Below are 23,487 nucleotides of genomic sequence, written 5' to 3' on the forward strand. Positions count from 1 at the left end.
TCTTTATTTGGTTATTTACCTGTGATGTAATAAAAAGTTCTAAAATACTTCTTTGTGCCACTTATGCGTTTTAATTCTATATATTAGGATTACTGATAGCAAGACCTTCCCCTTCAGGAACTCGAGCTGCGTCAGCAATGCTTTGGAAACGAGAGTACAATACCACCAGACTGACCAATCTGCTGAGTGAGCTCTGACCCTAAAGGAGAGGGGAGACCAGAGGACTCATAATAGGAGGGTTTAGCATCCACAAACCCCCTGCTGAGGGTCTGCTAATTTGCACAGAGACCCTTCTTATATGGGCAGTAGCAGATTAACAGCTGATCCGGCCTACACACAGTGCAGTTATGTGGATGTATATGTCCAGTGATACACCCGGTTAAGCTTTTCCTGGTCGGGGACCTGAAAAGGTGGAGGATAGAATGCCTGGAGCATGACTGGTCGTGTGGCAGCCAGGGGCACCTTGGGGACATACCCTGGCCTAGGGTATAGAAAGGCACTGGCCATGCCTGGTGTGAAGTCCAGACAGAAGGGGTTCACAGAAAGGGCGTAAGGTCCCCAACTCTCTTTAGAGCTGAGATGGCCAGTAGAAAGATGGTCTTGACTGTCAGAAATCCTCATGGGCACCTCGGGCAAAGGCTTGAAAGGAGGCCTAGACAGGGCCTCCAGATCTACGGCCTGGTCCCACAAAGGCACTCTAGGCCACACCTAGGTCACGTGGAGGGAGCTCTGGATTGGCGAATAGTGTCCTGGGGGGGGGGGTGTATGAGTGGCCACTCTGGTAACCCGGGTTCCCTCCACATATCAAAGGCTTGTAAGGTTCACTGCTTGACCTTGATTGTGTGAAGTGGGTTACCCTTTCCAGGAGACCCCTCTGGTCCTGAGCCATAACTGCAGGGGTCTTATGTATAGGAAGCCAAGTGACACTACATTGGATGCAGCTGCCATCAGACCCCGCAGTTTTTGGAACTGCTTTACAGTGAGTAACTGGCCTTCTCTCACTCTCTTGACGACCATAAGGATAGAATCGACTCAAGCAGGAGACAACTGTGCCTGCATAGTAGTCGAATCCCACACCACACCTAGATAGGTGGTCCTCTGTACCTGGGAAAGTACACTTTTCTTAGCATTCAGTCTTAACCCCAATTGCTTAATGTGGGCAAGAATGATATCTTGATGCCGAGTCGCCAATTGCTCTATTTAAGCTGATATCAACCAAACATCGTTATAGTTCAGTATGCAGGTGCCCCGGTTTAAAGTGACACTTTGTGAAGTTGCGGGGTGAGAGTGCAAGGACAAACGGAAGGACCTGATATTGGTAAGCTTCGGCCCTGAAAAAAAACCTCAGGATCTTCCTATGTAAAGGAAAGATGGGTATGTGGAAATAGACGTCCTTCAGATCTATCGTGACAAACCAGTCCTCTAAATCCTAGCGCAGCTTGAGTAGTGCCCTGAAGCTGCTCTAGGGGCCTCCCAGCAAGCCCCCCAAATCCGCTAAGTTTCCGGGCAGAAGCTGAAGGAGGCAGAAACACCAGAAGTGGCTGGGTTAACAAGTCGCTCTCCTGAGGCACTGAGGAGAAGCGGGTGCCATGTGCTGAGGCATACACACCCTCTGCCTTAAGCCAGCAGGCATCTCTTTGATTTTTGGAATCCTTCTGTAGCCGAACTCTTTCAGTCCCACTTCATTGGAGTATAGAGAGACATTAAAACTAAAGAGACGGACCAAATAAAGGCTCCCCGAGCATCTGGACACCTATTGTTGTGCAGATCCGAAAACAAAAGGGCAGGCCCTGGCATGTAGGCAGTGACCTTGGTCGCAAAAAGCACTCATTTAATTTGAATGTAGTTCCTGTTTCTCATCTGGCCAAGCAATGTTGAGCTTAGAAACAAGAGTTACTACCTCCAGGAGCTCCTCTTACTAAAATGGCTGTTAAGGCATGTCTATGGGTTCATCCATTATTGCGTCCCCTTCAAGCCTTCCGAACCCTGAGAGAAGGTGCTGGATCTGGCATCTGGTCCATTTACAAACTCCATGACCTCAAACCTCTTCTTAAAGAGCGCTCTCTGGGAGTGGAGTGTACGCAAGGACATGCGTCCGCAGTACAAGCAGTCTGCCTCCTCGAGAGCCGACCAAGCATGCTCCACTCCAAGTGAAGCTACACATACACTGTGTGTACCCCCCCTCCCCCCCTCATAAAGCGGGGCAAGGAAGAACACACAGGTTTGCGTTCCACAGTGGCGGGCTGTGCATTTGGTACCTGGGCCTTCAGTGGTGATTTACCTGACTTAATCCACCTCTTAATACCACCACTATCACATCACAATTATAGAAACCATCAATACTATACGCAATATAACAACGCATGGCATTACAGAGAGAGAGGCATTTCGCATATGGAGGGTGAACACCATTTTACTAAAGCAAGCTCTGAACCTCTACACCACAACTGCAACTGTGCCACCTACATCATCTGGAGCAGTTAAAAAATCAATATTTGTCTAATAACATGTCAACAACATAAACAATAATATCCAACCTATTCACCAGAGATGCATACTCATAATTTTTACCGGTCCTCAGAGGCTGTAAGCCGGTGGTACCGCTTATATTCAATAGACATACAAACCCTATCCCGGGCTAGGACAAGCAAGCTAGCTTCGAGGCTGGCCGACCTCTCTTCACCATGTCTAGCTTTTCTTGAAAATTGATTTTTAAGAATGTCCAATACCATATCAATTTCTCTTTCTCTGTAGGCATAAAAAAGTCTAACTCAGATGTACTAATGTGTGCTGCGTGCTACAGACATGTATTAGCAGTCGAATTTGGCTGTAACAGTTTCCCTCTGGACAACCATTTAGAGGACGGAAAACTGCTGATGCTATTCTGGGCCAGCTATCTGGCCCTGTGAGTCAAATTTGAAATCTGGTTGGTTAAAAGAACAGACCTATTGCTAATATTCTCTATGGTAAAAAGGCCAGCGGTACAGACTTTGACAAATGTCCTGCAAGGGAACCTCTCCAAACAGAGCCGAAGAAGCATTCAAGCCTCTAGTGGCGTGAGCTCTGAGGCCATCTGGAGGCTGCACTCCCTTAGATTCCTATGCCAAGGGGATAGATTCCACAAGCCAACGAGAGAGGCATTGCTTAGAGATGTGATTCCCTGTGTTCGGGGGGGCCCAAGAAACAAAGACCTGGTTGCTCCTTCTAAATGGGTTTGTCCTGTCAATGTAACCCTGCAGGGCATGCACAGGGCATAAAGCATTTAGCCTCTGGTCCTCTGCAGAGGAAAAAGGAGGAGGGTGAAAAGCAGAGAGCTTGGTCACACCACCAGTGAAAGCTGGGAAGTATTTAGGCATGAAGGCCAGGTTAAGCCAGAGCAAAATCTTATCTTCATTGAGCGAGAATTTGGTGCACGAGGAATGAACTGAGAGTGCATGCAATTCACTGAAACGTTTGGCGGAAGCCAATGCCAGAAGCAGAGCCGTCTTTAAGGACAGGAGTTTAAGAAAGATATAGTGGCTCAAAAGACCGTTGGGCCAGCACCTCCAGCACCATGGAGAGGTCCCATTCTGGGACTACACTTCTGGTGACCAGTAAGGAGCGGATAAGGGGGTGTTGCCCCACCGTAGCCCTGTAGTGCCGCCAAACCCAGCAGGACAGAAATAGCCAAATAGACCTTAATTGTAGGAAAGCTTCTACCACGATTGATAAGGTCCTGCAAGAAGCCCAAAATATCAGCGACTGAGCACAGATATGAAACGAGCTGGCCTCTCGCACCACTCCTCGAACACACGCCACTTGTAATCATAGAGGGAACGTGTGGAAAAGGCCCCAGCATTTTGAATAGTGGCAATAATACGAGGAGAAAGCCCCAAAGTGTTTAAATTCGCCCTCTCACGGGCCAGGCCCAGAGAGCCACCCTGTCTGGGTGAGGATGGTAGATCTCCCCATTCGCTTGGGCCAGGAGGTCCATACGGTTTGCATACAGAAGAGGGATTATCTCTGCTAGCGACAGTGCCTTGGGCCACCTGGGTGCTATGAGGATCAAAAAGAAACCCTGTACTACCACCCTGGCCAGGGTTGGGGTTATCAGGCAGAGAGGAAATGCATAGAGTGGCACGTTGGGCCATGGATGAGCCAGTAAATCCACGATGAGGGGGGCATCCCTGTCCGGTAGCAAGAAGAACATAGATCAGTGGGCATTTTTGCGCGAGGTGAAGAGATCGACAGACGCCCGGCCAAACCTCATAGCAGCCCAACTATCTGAGGGTGGAGTTGCCACTCTCCGTAGAGCGGGTTGCCCCTCGACAATAGCTCTGCGCCACTGTTCAGATTTTGAGTTGCCCGTAATGACAGAAAATGTTGTCTGCTCCATACCAACAGCCTGTGAGCTAGAGCATAAAGCCTGGAGGAGTGCATTCCCCCTTGATGGTTAATATGTGCTACAGCTGTCTTATTTTCGCACCAGCACCAGGACATGATGCTCCTGCAAGCGGGGCAGGAAATGATTTAGAGCCTTCCACGCAGTAAGGAGCTCCAAATAGTTTATATGGGCTGAGTGAGTGTGTTTGGCCACACACCATTCACTGATCTGCTCTCCTGTGTGGCTCCCTACCCTGTTAAGGAGGCATCTGTCGTGACCACGTTCCGCAGCATGATCGCCCCAAGAAGGGTCCCATGTGCGCAAAACTCCACACCTCTTCAGTGGCGCAGCGCAGCTGTGCTCGCGCGTTTCACCGTGACATAGCGGCAAAGATCATGCAATGGGCTGAGATGAAAAGATAAGGTCTACTTAATGAAGCCCTCATTCTCAGAAGGCCTAGAGGCAAGACATAGACCCTCGCTCCTTCCCTGAACTGCAAGAGACAATTCATGAATTAGGAAATGTGCTTTTGTGACAGGCGCATGGGCAAATGCTTATATGGAAAAAAGCATCGCTCAGATCCACTGAGCAGAACCAATCGTTCTGCTTTGTCGAACGTACAAGAGAGCCATGTGATAGCATTCTGAAATTGTATTTCCTTAAATGTTTGTTCTATTCTGATCCAGAATAGAACAGAGAGAACCGTCCCTTTTTTGGGACCAGGAAATAGCAAGAGTAAAAGCCCTGATTGCTTAGGTGCGGGGTAACAACATGAACCGCCCCCTTCTTGAGGAGGGATGAGATTTCGTCCTTTAGAATCAGAGCAGAGCTCTCGTCCGTGTGAGACAAAATAATCAGGGGTGCCCTGGCAAACTGAAGTCTATAACCCCTTGTGATTGTGTGAATCGCCCATTCGGGGGCAAAAACAAACAGCCACCCTGTCATGTGACTCCCGAGCGTCACCACGCAGCCTGGTGGACTGCTGAGAGTTAATCCGGCCGGATTGCTCGGAAATAGTACAATGGCGCTATCTAGTGGTCGAACTAGGGGCGACATGCAAAAGTCTGGAGAGAAAATCTCTCTCAGAAATGAATTAATTAAATTTGATAGCTTTTTTTTCTTTATTGTGTTTTGTGAAAAACTGGGGCCGTAGCCTTTATTAAATTTGTGAGAGAAGTGTAAAGGGGACTGAGTAGTAGCACTGCTTGCGCACTATATCTCACATCCTTCCCCTCTGGAACAGGGAAACGCACTCTGGATGACACGGGGTACAGTGAAGCCTGTGCAAAACAAAAATCGGCACTTGCAGGCAAGGGGGGACTGACTTTGCTGAAAGAGAGGCTCCGTCTGTTGGATGGGTAAACTTGGAGGGCAAAACAGGTGTCCGGGGTGCTGGCTGCCCATTGACATGAACCGAGTCACACAGCAGGAGTGTTAGGCCGCCACACAGAGGGCATCTGGTGGGCGGCACCGGCTTCCTAGGAAGACACAGTTTGAAAACCTTGTACTCCTTTTTTTCATTATCGCAATGGCAGGGCCAAAAAGAGCCTGTCCAGGCTCAAACGGCGCTCCTGCGATGCGACGCTTCTCACTATTGGGGAGAGCAGATAGATTGAGCCACAGCGCACGTTCTCCAACCACAGATAAAGCCATAGAGCGCCCGCTCACTTGGACAGCTTGAAGGGCATTGAGGAGAACAAGATGGTTAACTGCAACAATCTCCTTTCAGAGATCTGGGCACAAAGCCAGCTCCATGAAGCTTTGTTTTAAATGGGATGAAGTGTGAGATATTAAGTGGCCTTCAATAGAGCTTCATTGAATACCTTTGAGATGAATTGGAACACTGCACTCCAGGCCTCCTCACATACATCAATATTTTATCTAACACCCTTGTAGCTGAATGAGCACAAGCACACTCGATAATCTAGTATCTCTTGTTATGTGTTGATTTTTCACCAAACATTTTAATCATATGATTTTTTTCTTGTACAAGAAGACTGTACAAGTGAATTTCCCTGTTTCTAGCTTTTCACCAAGCAGTTTACTGCAGCAAAAAATAAACAACTAAACGGTGGCACAGGAGCTCTCAGGAGTGCATTTGTTTCATTCTTCATTTTCTTTCCAATTATTTGTTGTTAAGACAAATAAAAGTTTTATATTTGCTATTTTGTTTTCAGACTCATTTTTGCCCAGGCAGGTACAGTATATATTTGTATGAAAGCCTGATAAAAGCCATGGCAGAAAAAATGCAAAGCAAAACACATTATTACAAAATCTATAGTATACAATTTTGCCTTAATTATTCAACTTCTATATAAAAGGTGCCCAAACCTTTTCCTATAAAGAAACAAAAAATGTGTTGAGGGCCATGGGCTGAAAATAAATGTTGTATTATACCAAACATTATATTAAAAAGAAAGTTGCGTTGTTTCTTTTCATTTATGATTCAATATTTAAAGTATACAGTGGCGTCAGAAAAAGCTGTGTTGGCCTTAACGGCCTGCCCCCGAAAATAAATAAATAGAAAACATGACTCTGTAATCTGATAAACTAATAAAAACTAAGTGACCTCTAATGAGAGACAAAAGTTTTTTCAAATGGCATTTTCTCCTCTTTTTTCTCTCCTCATACATGGCATGGCACACAAAATCAAAGGTCACCAGAGGCCAACGTTGACCGATGGCCCTAGTTTGGCATCTCTGATCTAGATGGTATAGACCTCTACCAGATACCCCCAAACCCCATTTGTTTTTACAAACACAAACTAATCTAAACTGTTTGTAGTACGTTTTTTTGATCAGTGTAAATCAAGTCGGCCATGCCTGCCAAATTGCTTCTTCTTTAACATTTTGCTTAGTTGATTTAAAGAAAAAAAAAAAAAAAGACAAATTTCAAATCACACATTTATCCAAGAGACATAAAGCAACCACTCCAGTGAAACCTCTTAAACGAAAAAACGACACATCCCATAATGCACGTGGTTAACACATCATCAGAATGCGCCGTTGCCCCTCGCAACACTGCCGAGCAAACGCTGACTAGCAAGGATGCAAAAAAGCGATTGAGTTAGAGCTGGCTAAGAAAAAGTAAAGAGATTAACAGGAAATAATGCGTAAAATAAAGTAAGCTGGAGATGGAAAGTCCGTAAGCGTTTAATTTCACCGATATTTTCTTTATAGTTTGTTGTAGATAAACCGTAACAAAACAGATCATATCTGTACAGTCACTGTGTAGGAATAACGTGTGTGTGTGTGTGTTGCTAGGGCTAAAAGATTGATCAATATTAATATTACTTTTTTGACAAAATATAGAAATATTATGTCATTATTGCTTGTTCTGTCCTGTACACAGTTTAGTGTGCAACTGATTTGCATTCAATACAAAATAACGTGTAAAAAGAGCAGCCAAAATTAGCATTGTGATTTATGTTTAATTTCAGATACAGCCTCAGATAAGTTCAGTTCAAGTCTATTCAATTAGATTTTTATAGAGCTTTTAATTATGTCCATATTCAAAGCAGCTTTACAGAAATAATAGATAATATAAATAGGCATGATCTGGAGGTGTTCTAAAAACAAGAGAGAGTTCCTCCAGACTGTATAAAACATTGCATGCAGTAAGAGAATGAATAAAACAATTGATTTTTGTAAATAATTGCATGCCTGATTTTTTTCCTTAGTGTCTCAAATAAATATGAAATGACTCAAACTTGATATAAGGCTGGCATTTTGTTTTGTAGTACCGACACGCTGTGGGATTTGGCTGCAGATGAGGTCCAGGCCAGAGAGAAAAGAACTAAACGTAATCAGGAGGATGATGATGATGAGGATGATAATAGGGAAGATAGCCATGCTCCCTGCGAGAGGACGGTTTTCTTTTTAGGCAGTAAAAATGGGGTAAAACAAATAAAATAAAGAACTATTTACGTTTACACAGGTCATTACTCTGTAGAGTTGTAAGATTTTTTCATCTTGAATTTTTATTTTACTATTTTAGGGTAAAACAACAATACTGTTCAGGTGTATTGACAGGTAAGAGAGAGCCCGGGTTTATTATATTTGCCGTTGTTTTTAAAGTATGATCAATGTTATGCATTTCATGTCTCCTTTTAGAGATGAAGGCCCCAAACCAACCATGGCTTTAGAGTACACGTTTGGTAGGCGAGCAAGAGCACACAACACAGTAAGTACAAGTTTTTCAATGCCTAGATCAATATTTTCATCATTATTATTATTATTATTTATTACTTTTATTTTAATTTAGCTCAAAGATGTAGCTAACTTGTGGGAATTGGGAGGAGGCACATCATTATCAGATCTTGTGCAGATACCTATCACTCCTCAGAACCTCAGGTCTGTCTTGGTTGGTTCCTTCTCATGTTTAACATTCACTTTCGAACAGTATTAGTTATTTTTAATAATAATTTATTAATTAGCAAAGAACATTTTCATTTTCTATTTGTCCCCAAGTTATTTTAACATGATTACAACTCTTCTTACAGCACATTGTCTGTGGTGTTAGTGTTGGACTTGTCTAAGCCCAATGCACTCTGGGCCACCATGGAGAAACTCCTTCATGCAGCCCAAAACCAAGTGGAAAAGGCATTTATTATAAACCCCAAGGGGGCAGGAGAGTCCAGGCCCAGCAAACAGCTCAGTCAAAGCAGAACATTGTGTATCCTCCCTAAAGATCACCCAGTGAGAAATCATCAATTGTTTCTATTTTTATGAATAATAAATGCTTTTGCTTATTCATTCTAACATAAGACTTGGCGTTTGCAATAGGACCGAGAGCTCATCAGCCCCTTTCCTGTCCCTCTTCTTATGATTGGTAGCAAGTTTGATATCTTTCAGGTAAGAATCTCATTGCACGGTCTAGTTAATGTACTTCATAGACTTTTTTAAATCAGAGTTGAATGTAAATGGAGTTCTTCACAGCACAAGCAGTTGTGAGACTGGACTAAATTTTTATTATTGGCTGTCTGTGTGCAGGACTTTGAGTCAGAGAAGAGGAAGGTCATTTGTAAGACCATGCGTTTTCTGGCTCATTACTATGGTGCTTCCTTGGTGGTAAGTTTTGTTAAATTGCGCTCACACACTGTTTTTGTGTGTGTGTGTGTGTGTGTGTGTGTGTGTGTGTGTATATATATATATATATATATATATATATATATATATATATATATATATATATATATATATATATATATATACAGTGGGTACAGAAAGTATTCAGACCCCCTTACATTTTTCACTCTTTGTTATATTGCAGCCATTTGCTAAAATCATTTAGGTTTATTCTTCTTCCTCATGAATGTACACATAGCACCCCATACTGACAGAAAAACACAGAATTGTTGACATTGTTGCAGATTTATTAAAAAAGAAAAACTGAAATATCACATGGTCCTAAGTATTCAGACCCTTTGCTCAGTATTTAGTAGAAGCCCCCATTTGATCTAATACAGCCAGGAGTCTTTTTGGGAAAGATGCAACTAGTCTTTCACACCTGGATTTGGGGATCCTCTGCCATTCCTCCTTGCAGGTCCTCTCCAGTTCTGTCAGGTTGGATGGTAAACGTTGTTGGACAGCCATTTTTAGGTCTCTCCAGAGATGCTCAATTGGGTTTAAGTCAGGGCTCTGGCTGGGCCATTCAAGAACAGTCACGGAGTTGTTGTGAAGCCACTCCTTCGTTATTTTAGCTGTGTGCTTAGGGTCATTGTCTTGTTGGAAGGTAAACCTTTGGCCCAGTCTAAGGTCCAGAGCACTCTGGAGAAGGTTTTTGTCCAGGATATCCCTGTACTTGGCCGCATTCATCTTTCCCTCGATTGCAACCAGTCGTCCTGTCCCTGCAGCTGAAAAACACCCCCACAGCATGATGCTGCCACCACCATGCTTCACTGTTGGGACTGTATTGGACAGGTGATGAGCAGTGCCTGGTTTTCTCCACACATACCGCTTAGAATTAAGGCCAAAAAGTTCTATTTTGGTCTCATCAGACCAGATAATCTTATTTCTTAGCATCTTGGAGTCCTTCAGGTGTTTTTTAGCAAACTCCATGCGGGTTTTCATGTGTCTTACACTGAGGAGAGGCTTCCGTCGGGCCACTCTGCCATAAAGCCCCAACTGGTGGAGGGCTGCAGTGATGGTTGACTTTCTACAACTTTCTCCCATCTCCTGACTGCATCTCTGGAGCTCAGCCACAGTGATCTTTGGGTTCTTCTTTACCTCTCTCACCAAGGCTCTTCTCCCCCGATAGCTCAGTTTGGCCGGACGGTCAGCTCTAGGAAGGGTTCTGGTCGTCCCAAACGTCTTCCATTTGAGAATTATGGAGGCCACTGTGCTCTTAGGAACCTTAAGTGCAGCAGAAATCTTTTTGTAACCTTGGCCAGATCTGTGCCTTGCCACAATTCTGTCTCTGAGCTCATCAGGCAGTTCCTTTGACCTCATGATTCTCATTTGCTCTGACATGCATTGTGATCTGGAAGGTCTTATATAGACAGGTGTGTGGCTTTCCTAATCAAGTCCAATCAGTATAATCAAACACAGCTGGACTCAAATGAAGGTGTAGAACCATCTCAAGGATGATCAGAAGAAATGAAAAGCACCTGAGTTAAATATATAAGTGTCACAGCAAAGGGTCTGAATACTTAGGACCATGTGATATTTCAGTTTTTCTTTTTTAATAAATCTGCAACAATGTCAACAATTCTGTGTTTTTCTGTCAATATGGGGAGCTGTGTGTACATTCATGAGGAAAAAGAATGAACTTAAATGATTTTAGCAAATGGCTGCAATATAACAAAGAGTGAAAAATTTAAGGGGGTCTGAATACTTTCCGTACCCACTGTATGTATATATATATATATATATATATATATATATATATATATATATATATATATATATATATAATTTACAGTGAGGAAAATAAGTATTTGAACACCCTGCTATTTTGAAAGTTCTCCCACTTAGAAATCATGGAGGGGTCTGAAATTGTCATCGTAGGTGCATGTCCACCGTAAGAGACATAATCTAAAAAAAAAAAAATAAAAATCCAGAAATCACAATATATGATTTTTAAACTATTTATTTGTATGATACAGCTGCAAATAAGTACTTGAACACCTGTCTATCAGCTAGAATTCTGACCCTCAAATACCTGTTAGTCTGCCTTTAAAATGTCCACCTCCACTACATTTATTATCCCAAATTAGATGCACCTGTTTGAGGTCGTTAGCTGCATAAAGACACCTGTCCACCCCATACAATCAGTAAGAATCCAACTACTAACATGGCCAAGACCAAAGAGCTGTCCAAAGACACTAGAGACAAAATTGTACACCTCCACAAGGCTGGAAAGGGCTACGGGGAAATTGCCAAGCAGCTTGGTGAAAAAAGGTCCACTGTTGGAGCAATCATTAGAAAATGGAAGAAGCTAAAAATGACTGTCAATCTCCATCGGACTGGGGCTCCATGCAAGATCTCACCTCGTGGGGTCTCAATGATCCTAAGGAAGGTGAGAAATCAGCCCAGAACTACACGGGTGGAGCTGGTCAATGACCTTAAAAAAGCTGGGACCACTGTTTCCAAGGTTACTGTTGGTAATACACTAAGACGTCATGGTTTGAAATCATGCATGGCACGGAAGGTTTCCCTGCTTAAACCAGCACATGTCTTAAGTTTGCCAATGACCATTTGGATGATCCAGAGGAGTCATGGGAGAAAGTCATGTGGTCAGATGAGACCAAAATAGAACTTTTGGGTCATAATTCCACTAAACGTGTTTGGAGGAAGAAGAATAATGAGTACCATCCCAAGAACACCATCCCTACTGTGAAGCATGGGGGTGGTAGCATCATGCTTTGGGGGTGTTTTCCTGCACATGGGACAGGGCGACTGCACTGTATTAAGGAGAGGATGGCCGGGGCCATGTATTGAGAGATTTTGGGGAACAACCGCCTTCCCTCAGTTAGAGCATTGAAGATGGGTCGAGGCTGGGTCTTCCAACATGACAATGACCCGAAGCACACAGCCAGGATAACCAAGGAGTGGCTTTGTAAGAAGCATATCAAGGTTCTGGTGTGGCCTAGCCAGTCTCCAGACCTAAACCCAATAGAGAATCTTTGGAGGGAGCTCAAACTCTGTGTTTCTCAGCGACAGGCCAGAAACCTGACTGATCTAGAGAAGATCTGTGTGGAGGAGTGGGCCAAAATCCCTCCTGCAGTGTGTGCAAACCTGGTGAAAAACTACAGGAAACGTTTGACCTCTGTAACTGCAAACAAAGGCTACTGTACCAAATATTAACACTGACTTTCTCAGGTGTTCAAATACTTATTTGCAGCTGTATCATACAAATAAATAGTTAAAAAAATCATACATTGTGATTTCTGGATTTTTTTTTTTTTTAAGATTATGTCTCTCACAGTGGACATGCACCTACGATGACAATTTTAGACCCCTCCATGATTTCTAATTAGGAGAACTTGCAAAATAGCAGGGTGTTTAAATACTTATTTTCCTCACTGTACATTAGGTCTTTCAATGGATTCAAATATTTAATCACATGATTGATTAATCACATGATTGTCATGAGTTAACTCGATCAATCGCACTTTAATTGGACATATTTATTTGTTTATTACTGTTAAATGTACCTTGAATAAATACTTTTCAAGTTTTCAATACTCTAATCAACATGGCCATGGAAACATATGGATGCTTTATGCAAAAGTTGTAGTCTTTAGGCATATAGGAACCGTGGTTTGGGCCAGTGACAGGTTAAAAATGTCAGTAAAGACCTGTGCTAGTTGTCCAGCGCATGCAAGGAGAACATGTCCCGGTATGCCGTCTGGACCGGCTGCCTTGCGCGCATCCTCTCTGCTAAATGCTGAATAGACGTCTGTTGTTGAGAGTGAAAGTGAACTAGAACTGTACTGCTATAAAAGCTGCACATTGATACTCTCAAATGTATCCAAGTTTAATTTCTATAGTATTGTCCCTTGAGAACATATAGTAAAATTGAACTAGAAAGCAGTTCATATACCACCTGTAGTCTTTTATCTGTTGTCTTCTAATATGTTTATCATAGTTCAGCAGCAGTAAATCAGAGACAACTATGTCTAAAGTCAAGAATTTCTTCAATCATCTAGCTTTTGGGACTGAAAGAGGGTAAGACCCAGACTGATTATTAAAAGTACACTAGCTGTATTGCTATGATGACGAAAATATACTAATATATACTAGATTTAGAACTATTGATAATCACTATTTGCACATTTCTTTCGCTTTTAATTTTTTTTTTTTTTGCAGGAAGTACATGTCTACAGACCACAGCAAACCTCTCCTAATTCCAGCAGGCATGGACTCTCTCAGTCAGATAGGTGAGAGCTTAGTGCACCATTTGCTGTTTACTAAAGCTAGTGATTGATGTATCAGTGATTTTACAGAAATCAAAAATTTGAAACTTCAGTGTGAACATTTACATGAAATGTGTAACAGTATTTAATATCTTTGGAATAATTAGTAAAGGTGACATAGTGGCAAAAGTACATTTTTTTCTGTTTAAGGGTCTGTTGATGTTGATTTTGGAACACTCCATGCTAAAACTCCACTGGACCTGTGGCAAAAAGTTTTTGAAAGGTTTTTTCCTCCAGAGGTACCACACCACACTCTAAATAGAAAAAGAACTAAGATGTTCTTTAGACAAGCCATTAAACGCTCATGGTTCTTAAATCCCCCCCCCCCCCCCCCAGAGCACTAATGAACGCAAAGAAGTGAAAGATCCAGCCAAAGACCCCCAGTACAGTGAGCACCTTATAGATGCCATGAGAACACAGAAAGACCAGGTACTCAGAATCCACATACACTTAAATAATATACAATTTCTTGTGTAGCAACTGCATAGCTTCAATATCTATTCAATTCAAATATCTAAAAAGTTATTACACCCATATGTGCACCAGTGGTGGACTGTAACAAAGTAAATGTAATCGGTTTCTGTACTTAAATAGCTTTTTTCGACTATATGTACTTTACTGAAGTGTTTTTTATGTTCTTTTTTTTTTAAGTATTTGAAAAGAAGCTTTTGGGCTCAAGATAATTGTAATAGATATCAATCAGTGTTTGACTCATTAGAATCATTCTATTAATAGGCTGTTGTGCTGAGAGTAACAGAGTCTTTTCACATAAACTGAGTCAATTAAGCAAAAGTCTTGTGACACAAATGATAATAGGAACATTATAGTTATAATAAATCACAGTACTTTGGATACTTAAGTTATATAAAAAAAAGTTTTTCTTTTACTGAAGTAAAATTTTACCTACTGTATCTCTACTTTTACTCAAGTACATGGTTTGTGTACTTCATCCACCACTGATAAACACAAATTCTCATAACCATGAGCTAAAATCTTTCCCAAAAGGAATGGAGGCTAATATTAGAGAAAATGGGGTACAACTCAATATTAACAAACATGGTTTTTATAATGGGAAAGGTTGTAATGGTCACAATGGTAGTTTTCTCATTACTGTAATGGTAGTTTTCTCATAACCCCTTTAGAAACAGTGGCTCAAACCACCTATCACGTCCCATTATTATTGTAATGGACTAATTATGTTCTGAGTGCTTATACATTTCACCTCTTGATGACAGACCATAAATACAGCAGCAGTTTAATAAGAATAAGTGCTCCAGAATGATAGCATGACAGCTATGTAACCTTTTAGAATTTACCCTATCACCTGATTTCTTCTTACTCGCTTTTGTAATGGCTGAGTGCCTGGAGTGCAAATAACAGCCACATGGAGCAACAGACAGCGTGTCAAAGTGCACTGTGCGGTTCATGAAGTGTCACACTCGGATTCTATTTATAGAGTCTGTTTGATTTTGGTTTGTTTTAAAACTCTTTAATAATTTTATTTTAGTTTACAAAATGTAAGAATGCAAAACAAAACATGTTGATGAATTTTTGTTGTATGTTGCATATAAAACCTTTTCCCCTTTGCTTTTTTCTTTGAAGGAGTTGGCGCAGTATAAGCGAGAACAGGCAAAGTCATGGAAAGGCCTGGCCTTGGAGACTTAGAGCTGCAAAAACGTATACCAGAAACTTAATCTTAAAGTGTGTGTGTGTGTGTGTGTGTGTATATGTATGTATGTATGTGTAAATATAAATACACTTCTCTTGTGGGATGTGTGTATATATAAAATCAATGACACACAGTAAGAACTGTTTTTGAGGGTAATCATATGTGTAATTTGTATATACAATACAAAATCTTTTATTAAGTAGTTCATTCTGTTGCAGAACATTTTTCAAAATGACTGATGCCCCCAAAATCTAGAATGGTAAAGCATGTCCTGGTGAAAATAAACTCCTTTGTCACATGGGCCACCTGCAATAAAAAGAATCCATACTAGGCCGGGCGATAGTACACTACTACTGAACATTTCCTTACTATTCACAATTCAGAGCAGATCAGTAGCATAGAGGCTTTCAAACAGAAACACTACAAGGGCATCATTCCAGTTGGCTAATGCTGTTTCACAGCAGCTGTTATCCAAATTTTTTATTAATAAAAGAATGCATCATCAGGACCTACATAGAGTGGGGCAAAAAAAAGTATTTAGTCAGCCACCAATTGTGCAAGTTCTCCCACTTAATAAGATGGAAGAGGCCTGTAATATTCATCATAGGTACATTTTAACTATGAGAGACAAAATGTGGAAAAGAAAATGTCCTACATGCGCTGTCCCTCTAATAAAAGAAGGGTTTTATCAAAATGCTGGTAGCAATATTGGATGCGGATCCTGGATTCTTCTTCATGCAAAACATTTTGGATGCCTTCCTATTCTTAGGTTTGTGCATGTGTACATTCCTTGGCCACTCTGAAAGCAGGTATTGAAATGAAAATATTCTGGTACTTACCAAAAGTGTCGATGGCATTAATTTACTAACAAATACAAAAAGAATATCACGTGAATTTTCTTGCTTCCTTCATTCTTTAAACCATAATAGCGCATATAAACAAAATGTTTGATTTGGCTCCTGTAGTTTAAAAGATGTTAGGTGAGGTTCAGAATTGGATTTTTCAGAAAGGGGGTCTTTACTGCAAATCTAACAAATAGCTTGCTGTTTTAAGGGTGGTACCTAAAGAGTAATGTTTCAAGCATTAAAACTAAACTGTGATCTTTGGGTTCTTTATTGACTTCTTCGTCACACTGTCCATTCGACACGCTGAAGTATTGAAAAAAAAATCTGATACTAAACCTTTTATAAACATTACCTGTTAACATATAAGGTCTTTGTGTTGTGTTGAAGGCTCTTCGATTTTCTACATGGTGGGGGAATTTTGCAACTCTGCAACCTCAAACTTGTTTTTTAAGCAATTCACTTACAGAATGTCAATCATGCTGGTGTTTGGTTTAAATATTGTGATTTTTTTTTCACATTTTGGTTCATATTTTGGCTTTGTTGAGGTGTTAATATAAAATGATAGCTATAGAAAAAGTTAATTAAAAAGTAAAAGTATAGGGAGTATGCATGACTTTCTTGTAAAATAAACAAATTAATTAATTATTAATAATAAAAAAAAAGGTCAGTCATAATTTAGATTAAGAACTTTATTGAAAGGTAGAATATATGCAGTTATGTTCAATAAGGGTCCAGGAATATTTCCTCTTTTTTTTTTTTTTTTTTATAGCATGGTGAAGAACATTCAATTTAAACAAACAAATAAAAAACAACCTAAAAAACAAATTCAAATACTAAAATAAATGTGCTGCTGCTGCTGCTGCAAAAAAAATAAAAGGCATTAAACAAAAATAAATAAATAAGTTTATCAAAAGCAAACAAAAGAACAAAAAAAAAGTTTATTTCACAAATGTAAAAAAAAAAAAAAAAACCCTGTACCGAGCATGTTTTCTGTTCCCCGTCATGTAAAACATACAATAGTATTATAAATACTACTTGAATTAACATGAATTAACATGAATTGACATGAATTAAATGATCATGTTATGAGAGCAGTGGGATGCATATGATTTGTGTGGGTTTTTTTTTTAGGCCCTGTACGGCTCTTGACACACATAACATTATCTTACAGGAGTCCAGAAACAGTAAAATGACACTTTACATTATGAGTTTCGTTACTAAACTGCCGAGATAATCCTGTACCTATCTTCACTAATGTTGCAGCTCCTAATGACAGCTGCACTACTCTCTGTCTCTCTACGACACGCAGATTCACAATGAAAGGCTGAGTCAGCTCATCTCCTGCACTTCCCCATGAACATAAACACAGCCAAGCAGCAAGTGGTGAACAGGAGAGTAAGACGATACAGTACATACACCATGTGCTGGAATACTTTCATAGAAAAACTCAAATAATAACCAGTTTTTAAGATCCGCTGATAAAAACTGCCCAACGCTCAGTACTGCGTATCTGATTCCCTGTAACTCTGATTCGAGAACGTTAAGTTTATGGAGATAAAAACGAAGTAACGTGTTTGACTGACCGTAGCACATTCTGAACGTGAATTTGAAGGCTGCCTTTGCTCTAAGGCACACGTCACAGAAGCACAATGCACCATGAACATGGCAGATGAGAGATATGACAGAGCCCTGACGTATTCCACTAAGACGTCGTCTAATACTGCATATTTTCCAAACGCCTCTGTTTAATGTGAGGGCAAATGAAACGATGGCTAAATCTCAGAGCCGGTTTATCAATAAACTGAAAAGTGAACCTTGTACGACTACATTTTCTACATTATGCTAAAAGAAATCAGTGCATGAACGTCGAGTCCTTTGTTTAGCGGAAGCCAAAATCGCCGAGTTCACAGACGCTCGTTTTAGTATCGTGAATGCACTTTGTGTGATCAAGAAATCAGGAAAAAACAAACAAAAAAAATCTGGATGAAATTTACAGTTGTTGAGTGCACGCATAGAATTTGACTTACTTTGGTAAGCTGGCTCGTGTTCAGCTTTAACACTTATCATGTTTCCCTTCAAGGTTTACATTTCCGTGAACCAACACCATCTGCGACACTGATGTCTGACAGAAAAGTCACTGTATAAGAGGTTGCTATTTGCAGGACAGGATGCTCACAGAGGAGAGAAGACAGGCACTCTGAGTTTTTTTTTGCTAAAGTTGAATTACAAAGTTCCACTTGCTTCATGCCTGGATGAAAGCGTACACACCTGCAGCTCAAGCTGTCGGTTCTTACATGAGTCATTAGGAAGAAGTCCAGCATAATACGCCACAGATCCATGGCCCTTCACCACTTTCTAAATTTGTGGAGTTGCGCTGTATATCACTGTCCAAATCCACAGGTGGAACTTTCAACCACTTTACTTGGAGAAAGATGGACATTCCAATGGAGTGCAGGAAGGGGGAGTGGTGTGTGTGTGTGTGTGTGTGTGTGTGTGTGTGTGTGTGTGTGTGTGTGTGTGTGTGTGTGTGTGTGGGGGGGGGGGGGGGGGGGGTGTCAGTATGTACAAGTCAGTTCTGAGAGAATGAAGTTTTAGGGGTCCAGTTTCCTGTCCTTCACTTGTTAGTAATGGTGCTCGCCTCTCCGCTGGCTTGAGGACGGCTCAGTCCAGGGCTGAGAATCTCTCTGTTAGGAGAGATGGCAGAGGAGGGTTTGGAGGCTCCATTGCTGGCCTTGGGTTTAGGTGTGGTAGGACTCACCAGGCTTAGACTGGTAAGAGCGTCAAGGGTGCCATCCGGGTCAACCATGATATTTATGGCTACGGAACAGAAAGGAAAATGTTTTCTTTAATATATTTACATTTATTTAATTTAGCAGAGACCCTTATCCAGAGCGACTTACATTAATTTTATTTATACAACCGAGCAGCTACGGGGTTAAAGGTCTTGCTCAGGGGCACAGGAGTAGCAGCTTGGTGTGGCTGGGATTTGAACTCATGACCTTTGGATCCAATGCCTCAACCACTAAGCTACCATCTCCCACTATATATATATATATATATATATATATATATATATATATATATATATATATATATATATATATATATATATATATATAAATTTTATATATGCTGTAAAACCAAGATTTACAAATTAGATTAAACCAAGAGAAGGAAGGCACTCTTTCTGTCTTATCCATACTTATTATAAACATGACATGACAATAACAAACAAAAAATTGAAGTGCCTCATCTCTAAGTTTGCAGTGTGTCATCTTCCAAAATAAACAAAATAATGAATAATAGGTTCTTTATTTATTTTTTTAACCGGCAGGAAATTATATTGTTTAAATCCGCAGTTTTCCAATTTTTCCCACAAAGGGCCGGTGTGAGTGCAGGTTTTCATTCCAATCAATCAAGGGCCACACCTGATAGTCATTGAAAGTGAAAATCATTAGATTTAAACAGGTAGAATTTGGCATGGAATTGTTTGGTTGGAAAACTTGCAACCATGCCGGCCCAATGTGGAGAAGATTGGACACCCGTGAAGTGAAGGAACTGCAGAGCTTTGAGATGGAGGACAGTTATTTTACTAAAATAGGTGAAAAAGAAGCTCTAATCAAGACACTGGTGAAAGCATTAATCAGAAAAATATACACGATATGGTCAGAAGTTTGTGGACACCTAATCAAAGGATTTCGTATGCACTTTTTGAACATCTTATTCCACATTTAGACCTCATTTGTTATTATAATATCCTCTATGTTTTCTGGAAAGATGTTCCACTAGATTGTGGAGTGTGCTGGTGGAGATTTGTGCTTATTCAGCCAAAAAAAAGTGTTAGTATACTCAGATACTAATGTAGGTGAGGTGAGAATGCCTGGGGTGCAGTCAGCATTCAACGACATCCTATAACTTTTTGTTTTAGTTTGGAAAATAAACACATTGAAAGCTAAAAAGTTTGGGGTCAAAGTCAGGTGTCACAATACTTTTGTCCGTAACGTGTAAACACAACATTATAACGCAGAGAATTAATCATGTCAACATATTAGAACTTCACCAGTTCACCTACTGGCATGTTTTTCAGGATGTGGGAGGGGGCAAAAATCAAACAGACACAGAAAGCACATAAACAGAAAGATCAGGATTAAGCTGAGGAGTCGTCTTCTTATACCCGAACAGAGCACAGTTAAACATGCTACTTGAAATATCTGGGACTTTTTCTATAGGTTGAGTGGAGTTAAAAGTTGTACTGCGGCTAGCCACAAGAGGGAGCCGGTGACATTTTGGCCTCGGTTTTTAATGGATACCATGTTGTTTTTCATAATATGATATACACCGCATGCTTGTATGGTTCATATAATGTATGTAAAACTACACTTTGCTGACACTACTCATTTCTTTCTGGAGAAAAACAGTCAAATGAGACACTCTGGACCAAAAGCTTGAGTGTAAGATCCTGTTTAAACAGCATTGTTTTCAAACTCACCTTGGATTTGCTTTTCCACCCTCTTTAGCTCTGTTAGAATGGTTGCGATTTCCTATGACAATTACAGCATTATTAGTATTGGTATTAAGTGATGAAGTATTAAATGCTATTCTGAACACTTGTAAACATGAACACAGATTTAAAAGTGCTCCTGTGACGGGCACTGGGATCATTATATTTGGTCGTGTTATTGAACTGACCTTGTTAGTTGTTTTGAGAAGTGGTATATCACTCTCTGTGCTCAGTTTGCTCTCGATGTCGTCCCAGTTCCTGTCCTTGTCCTTGAACAAAATCCTTGAACACAACACAAGCATTTCCAACATCTTGTATCAGTAAAATGACTGACATGTTTCAATGTCTGGTTATGATAAGTGCAAATGATTTCAAATACTGACTTGATTTTGCCTGCCGTTTTGTCCACAGATTGGCGGATTTTGGAGGACAGCTGAGAGACTGATGTCAGCAGCAAGCTGTCTAGCACGGCCTACAAGGTCATACGACAGAATGCTGAGCAATTCGAATTCACATACAAACACAAGTATACTCCAGAGTATGGATTCGATTTACATCGGATGTAATGGTTATGCGTAGTCTACATAATATTCTAGATCTCTAGCACTTACAAATGATGTGGATGGCTGTAGCATTCATAATGTATAAATACGATTAACAGTGGAGGTTGAACCGATAGTGGATTTTACAAATATAGATAGCTAGGTTGGATTATACTAGACGATAACTGATTAATCAACTAATTTTTTGTTCCAGCAATCAACTATCGGTGCAGATTAATTGGCAAAACCAATAAATCACTCAAACTCTAATTAAGAGTGCAGAGAAATAAATGTATCAGGTGTAATAATATTTATAGTCATTGAAAAAATATATCTAAAATTAGTTATTTAATAAATGCTTAGTATATTTACTGATCAGGCATAATATTATGACACTAAAACATTATGACCGGTTAAATGAATATCACTGATTATCTCTTCATCATGGCACCTGTTAGTATGTCGGATTATTAGGCAGCAAGTGAAGCAGGAAAAATGGGCAAGCGTAAGGATTTGAGCGAGTTTGATGAGAGCCAAATTGTAATGCTAGTCGACTGGGTCAGAGCTTCTCCAAATCTGCAGCTCCTGTGGGGTGTTTCCTGGTCTGTAGTAATCAGAATCTGTCCAAGGCTTATTAGGTGCTTTTACATGGAGCATTGTAATCGGATAAAAAATCTAATCTGAATGAAAATAATCTATATAAAGACCTCAATCATAAAAAAAAAAAAATGCTTAAACCGAATGAAATTATAATCGGTTTGAGACGAGTGGAATAAACATTTCTATAAACCAAACAAAATAAAAATTCTGCCATGTAAACATGTTGAACCGATTACTTTATAAGACCTATTACTGGAGGGACAAAATGTGCTTCTTCAAATCTGTGTGATTTCAGATATAAAACAACCGCGACACGCATAATTAGCGGAATTTGATTTTTTTGACAGTCTTTCCTTCTGGGGCCATAAATTCTTCTACCAATCCATACAAACGTGAATGACCGGGGATTCATGCGAAAGTTACGTTTCGATTTCAGGTCACTAAATTCCAGCATCACAACCTGTTTCCATCAGTCCTTTATCCATACGCTTCTGCTATTCGGAGGAGGGAGGGTTATATTCAGATGCTTCTTAAAGATGCACAGCCACCAAAAAGCTCAGCTTCCTGTGCCTGTCTTTTTCTCATCCTTTCCAGCAGTAGTAGGCCCACAAATCCACGCTGTTGCTTGGTTAAAAGCAACATTTTACATGAAAATAGCGCGCATAAGAAATAATCAATAGGAATGATGTACATGTAAACGTGACTATTGATGAACGTGGGAAGCGAAGACTGGCTTCAACATACAAGCTCCTGTAGCTCAAATTGCTGAAGAGGTTAATGCTGTTAATGCTCGACGGGTCACGACTGTTTTGGCAGAGGGGGACCAACACAATATTAGGCAGGTGGTCATAATGTTATGCCTGATCGGTGTAACTAAGCATTTTGTATATTGTATCTTTTTTTAATCATTGAATATATTCAATACAAATCACATGGCATTTCCTGCAGCTCTTAGCTCTGAACTTTGGTCCATACTGCAAGTAAAAACATCAACCACAAACATTTTTCTTCACTTGGGTCAATTCAGGGTCAAATCACTTTCTCGCTGTAATCAATTTGTGTTTGATTAGATCCAGACTGAGATTTTCAAACGCAGACAATCTTGGATGTTTTGTGAGTGTCTCAATCTGATGCTGCCGTTTTCTGTGTAAATGAATTGCAGTTCGACGGCTTGATTTAAATGGACTAATTGTTTCATACATAAAGCAAATGTCTTCACACACATTGAGCATGCATATGCAGTCTGAATTTTAGTATGTGCAGTGATGCAGGTTATGAAGTTCATACCGGTCTGACCTCATCTCGGTTCCATGTGCGCCTTCGCAGTGCATTCTGGGGATCCAGACTGTCCGGGGCTCGAGGCCGCAGCTCCACAGGCCTACCGTTAATCTCTGGAGTCTTGGTCTGCACCACAGGGGGGATCTTCCGAAAGTTCAAACTTTCATCAAAAACTCGCTCTACCAACTATAAGTAATAAGATGAAAGGGTGAAGTGATGAAGAATGGAGGTCAGTTTTGCTGCTACTCTGCTTGGAATTGTTATATATGTA

At 40.6% G+C, this 23,487-nt stretch overlaps 2 protein-coding genes across 12 annotated transcripts in view; one reads left to right on the plus strand and one right to left on the minus strand.

Annotated features, from left to right (window-relative positions):
• Nucleotides 1-7,336: 7,336 nt before the first annotated feature.
• On the plus strand, nt 7,337-17,146 carry dync2li1 (dynein, cytoplasmic 2, light intermediate chain 1). Its single transcript, XM_083540067.1, has 15 exons — nt 7,337-7,485; nt 8,103-8,259; nt 8,360-8,394; nt 8,476-8,545; nt 8,627-8,715; nt 8,865-9,060; nt 9,148-9,216; nt 9,355-9,432; nt 13,454-13,533; nt 13,675-13,745; nt 13,932-14,020; nt 14,118-14,210; nt 15,384-15,842; nt 15,992-16,702; nt 16,891-17,146. The coding sequence occupies exons 1-13, from the start codon at nt 7,472-7,474 to the stop codon at nt 15,444-15,446; spliced, it is 1,104 nt and encodes a 367-aa protein (XP_083396193.1). The 5' UTR covers nt 7,337-7,471; the 3' UTR covers nt 15,447-15,842; nt 15,992-16,702; nt 16,891-17,146.
• Nucleotides 16,970-23,487, minus strand: part of cep170aa (centrosomal protein 170Aa) — a 57,515-nt gene continuing 50,997 nt past the window's right edge. For 4 of the 11 annotated variants that reach the window (XM_083539900.1, XM_083539897.1, XM_083539895.1 and 1 more), the window contains 5 exons: nt 23,226-23,402; nt 21,180-21,268; nt 20,985-21,078; nt 20,785-20,836; nt 16,970-19,112 (listed from right to left, as the gene is read on the minus strand). In XM_083539900.1, the coding sequence (XP_083396026.1) occupies nt 18,910-19,112; nt 20,785-20,836; nt 20,985-21,078; nt 21,180-21,268; nt 23,226-23,402 (615 nt within the window). In that variant the 3' untranslated portion in view covers nt 16,970-18,909. The remainder of the gene's footprint in view (nt 19,113-20,784; nt 20,837-20,984; nt 21,079-21,179; nt 21,269-23,225; nt 23,403-23,487) is intronic. The other 7 variants (XM_083539894.1, XM_083539902.1, XM_083539899.1 and 4 more) reach the window with 3 other exon arrangements.

Source organism: Silurus aristotelis (assembly GCF_946808225.1).
Source record: "Silurus aristotelis genome assembly, chromosome: 4".
Classification (NCBI taxonomy): domain Eukaryota; kingdom Metazoa; phylum Chordata; class Actinopteri; order Siluriformes; family Siluridae; genus Silurus; species Silurus aristotelis.

Excerpts from the sequence above, each read along its gene's own strand:
- dync2li1 (XM_083540067.1), top strand. Across the intron at positions 13,534-13,674 it reads GCTTTTGGGACTGAAAGAGG|GAAGTACATGTCTACAGACC; the intron begins GTAAGACCCAGA and ends TTTTTTTTGCAG. Across the intron at positions 13,746-13,931 it reads GGACTCTCTCAGTCAGATAG|GGTCTGTTGATGTTGATTTT; the intron begins GTGAGAGCTTAG and ends TTTCTGTTTAAG.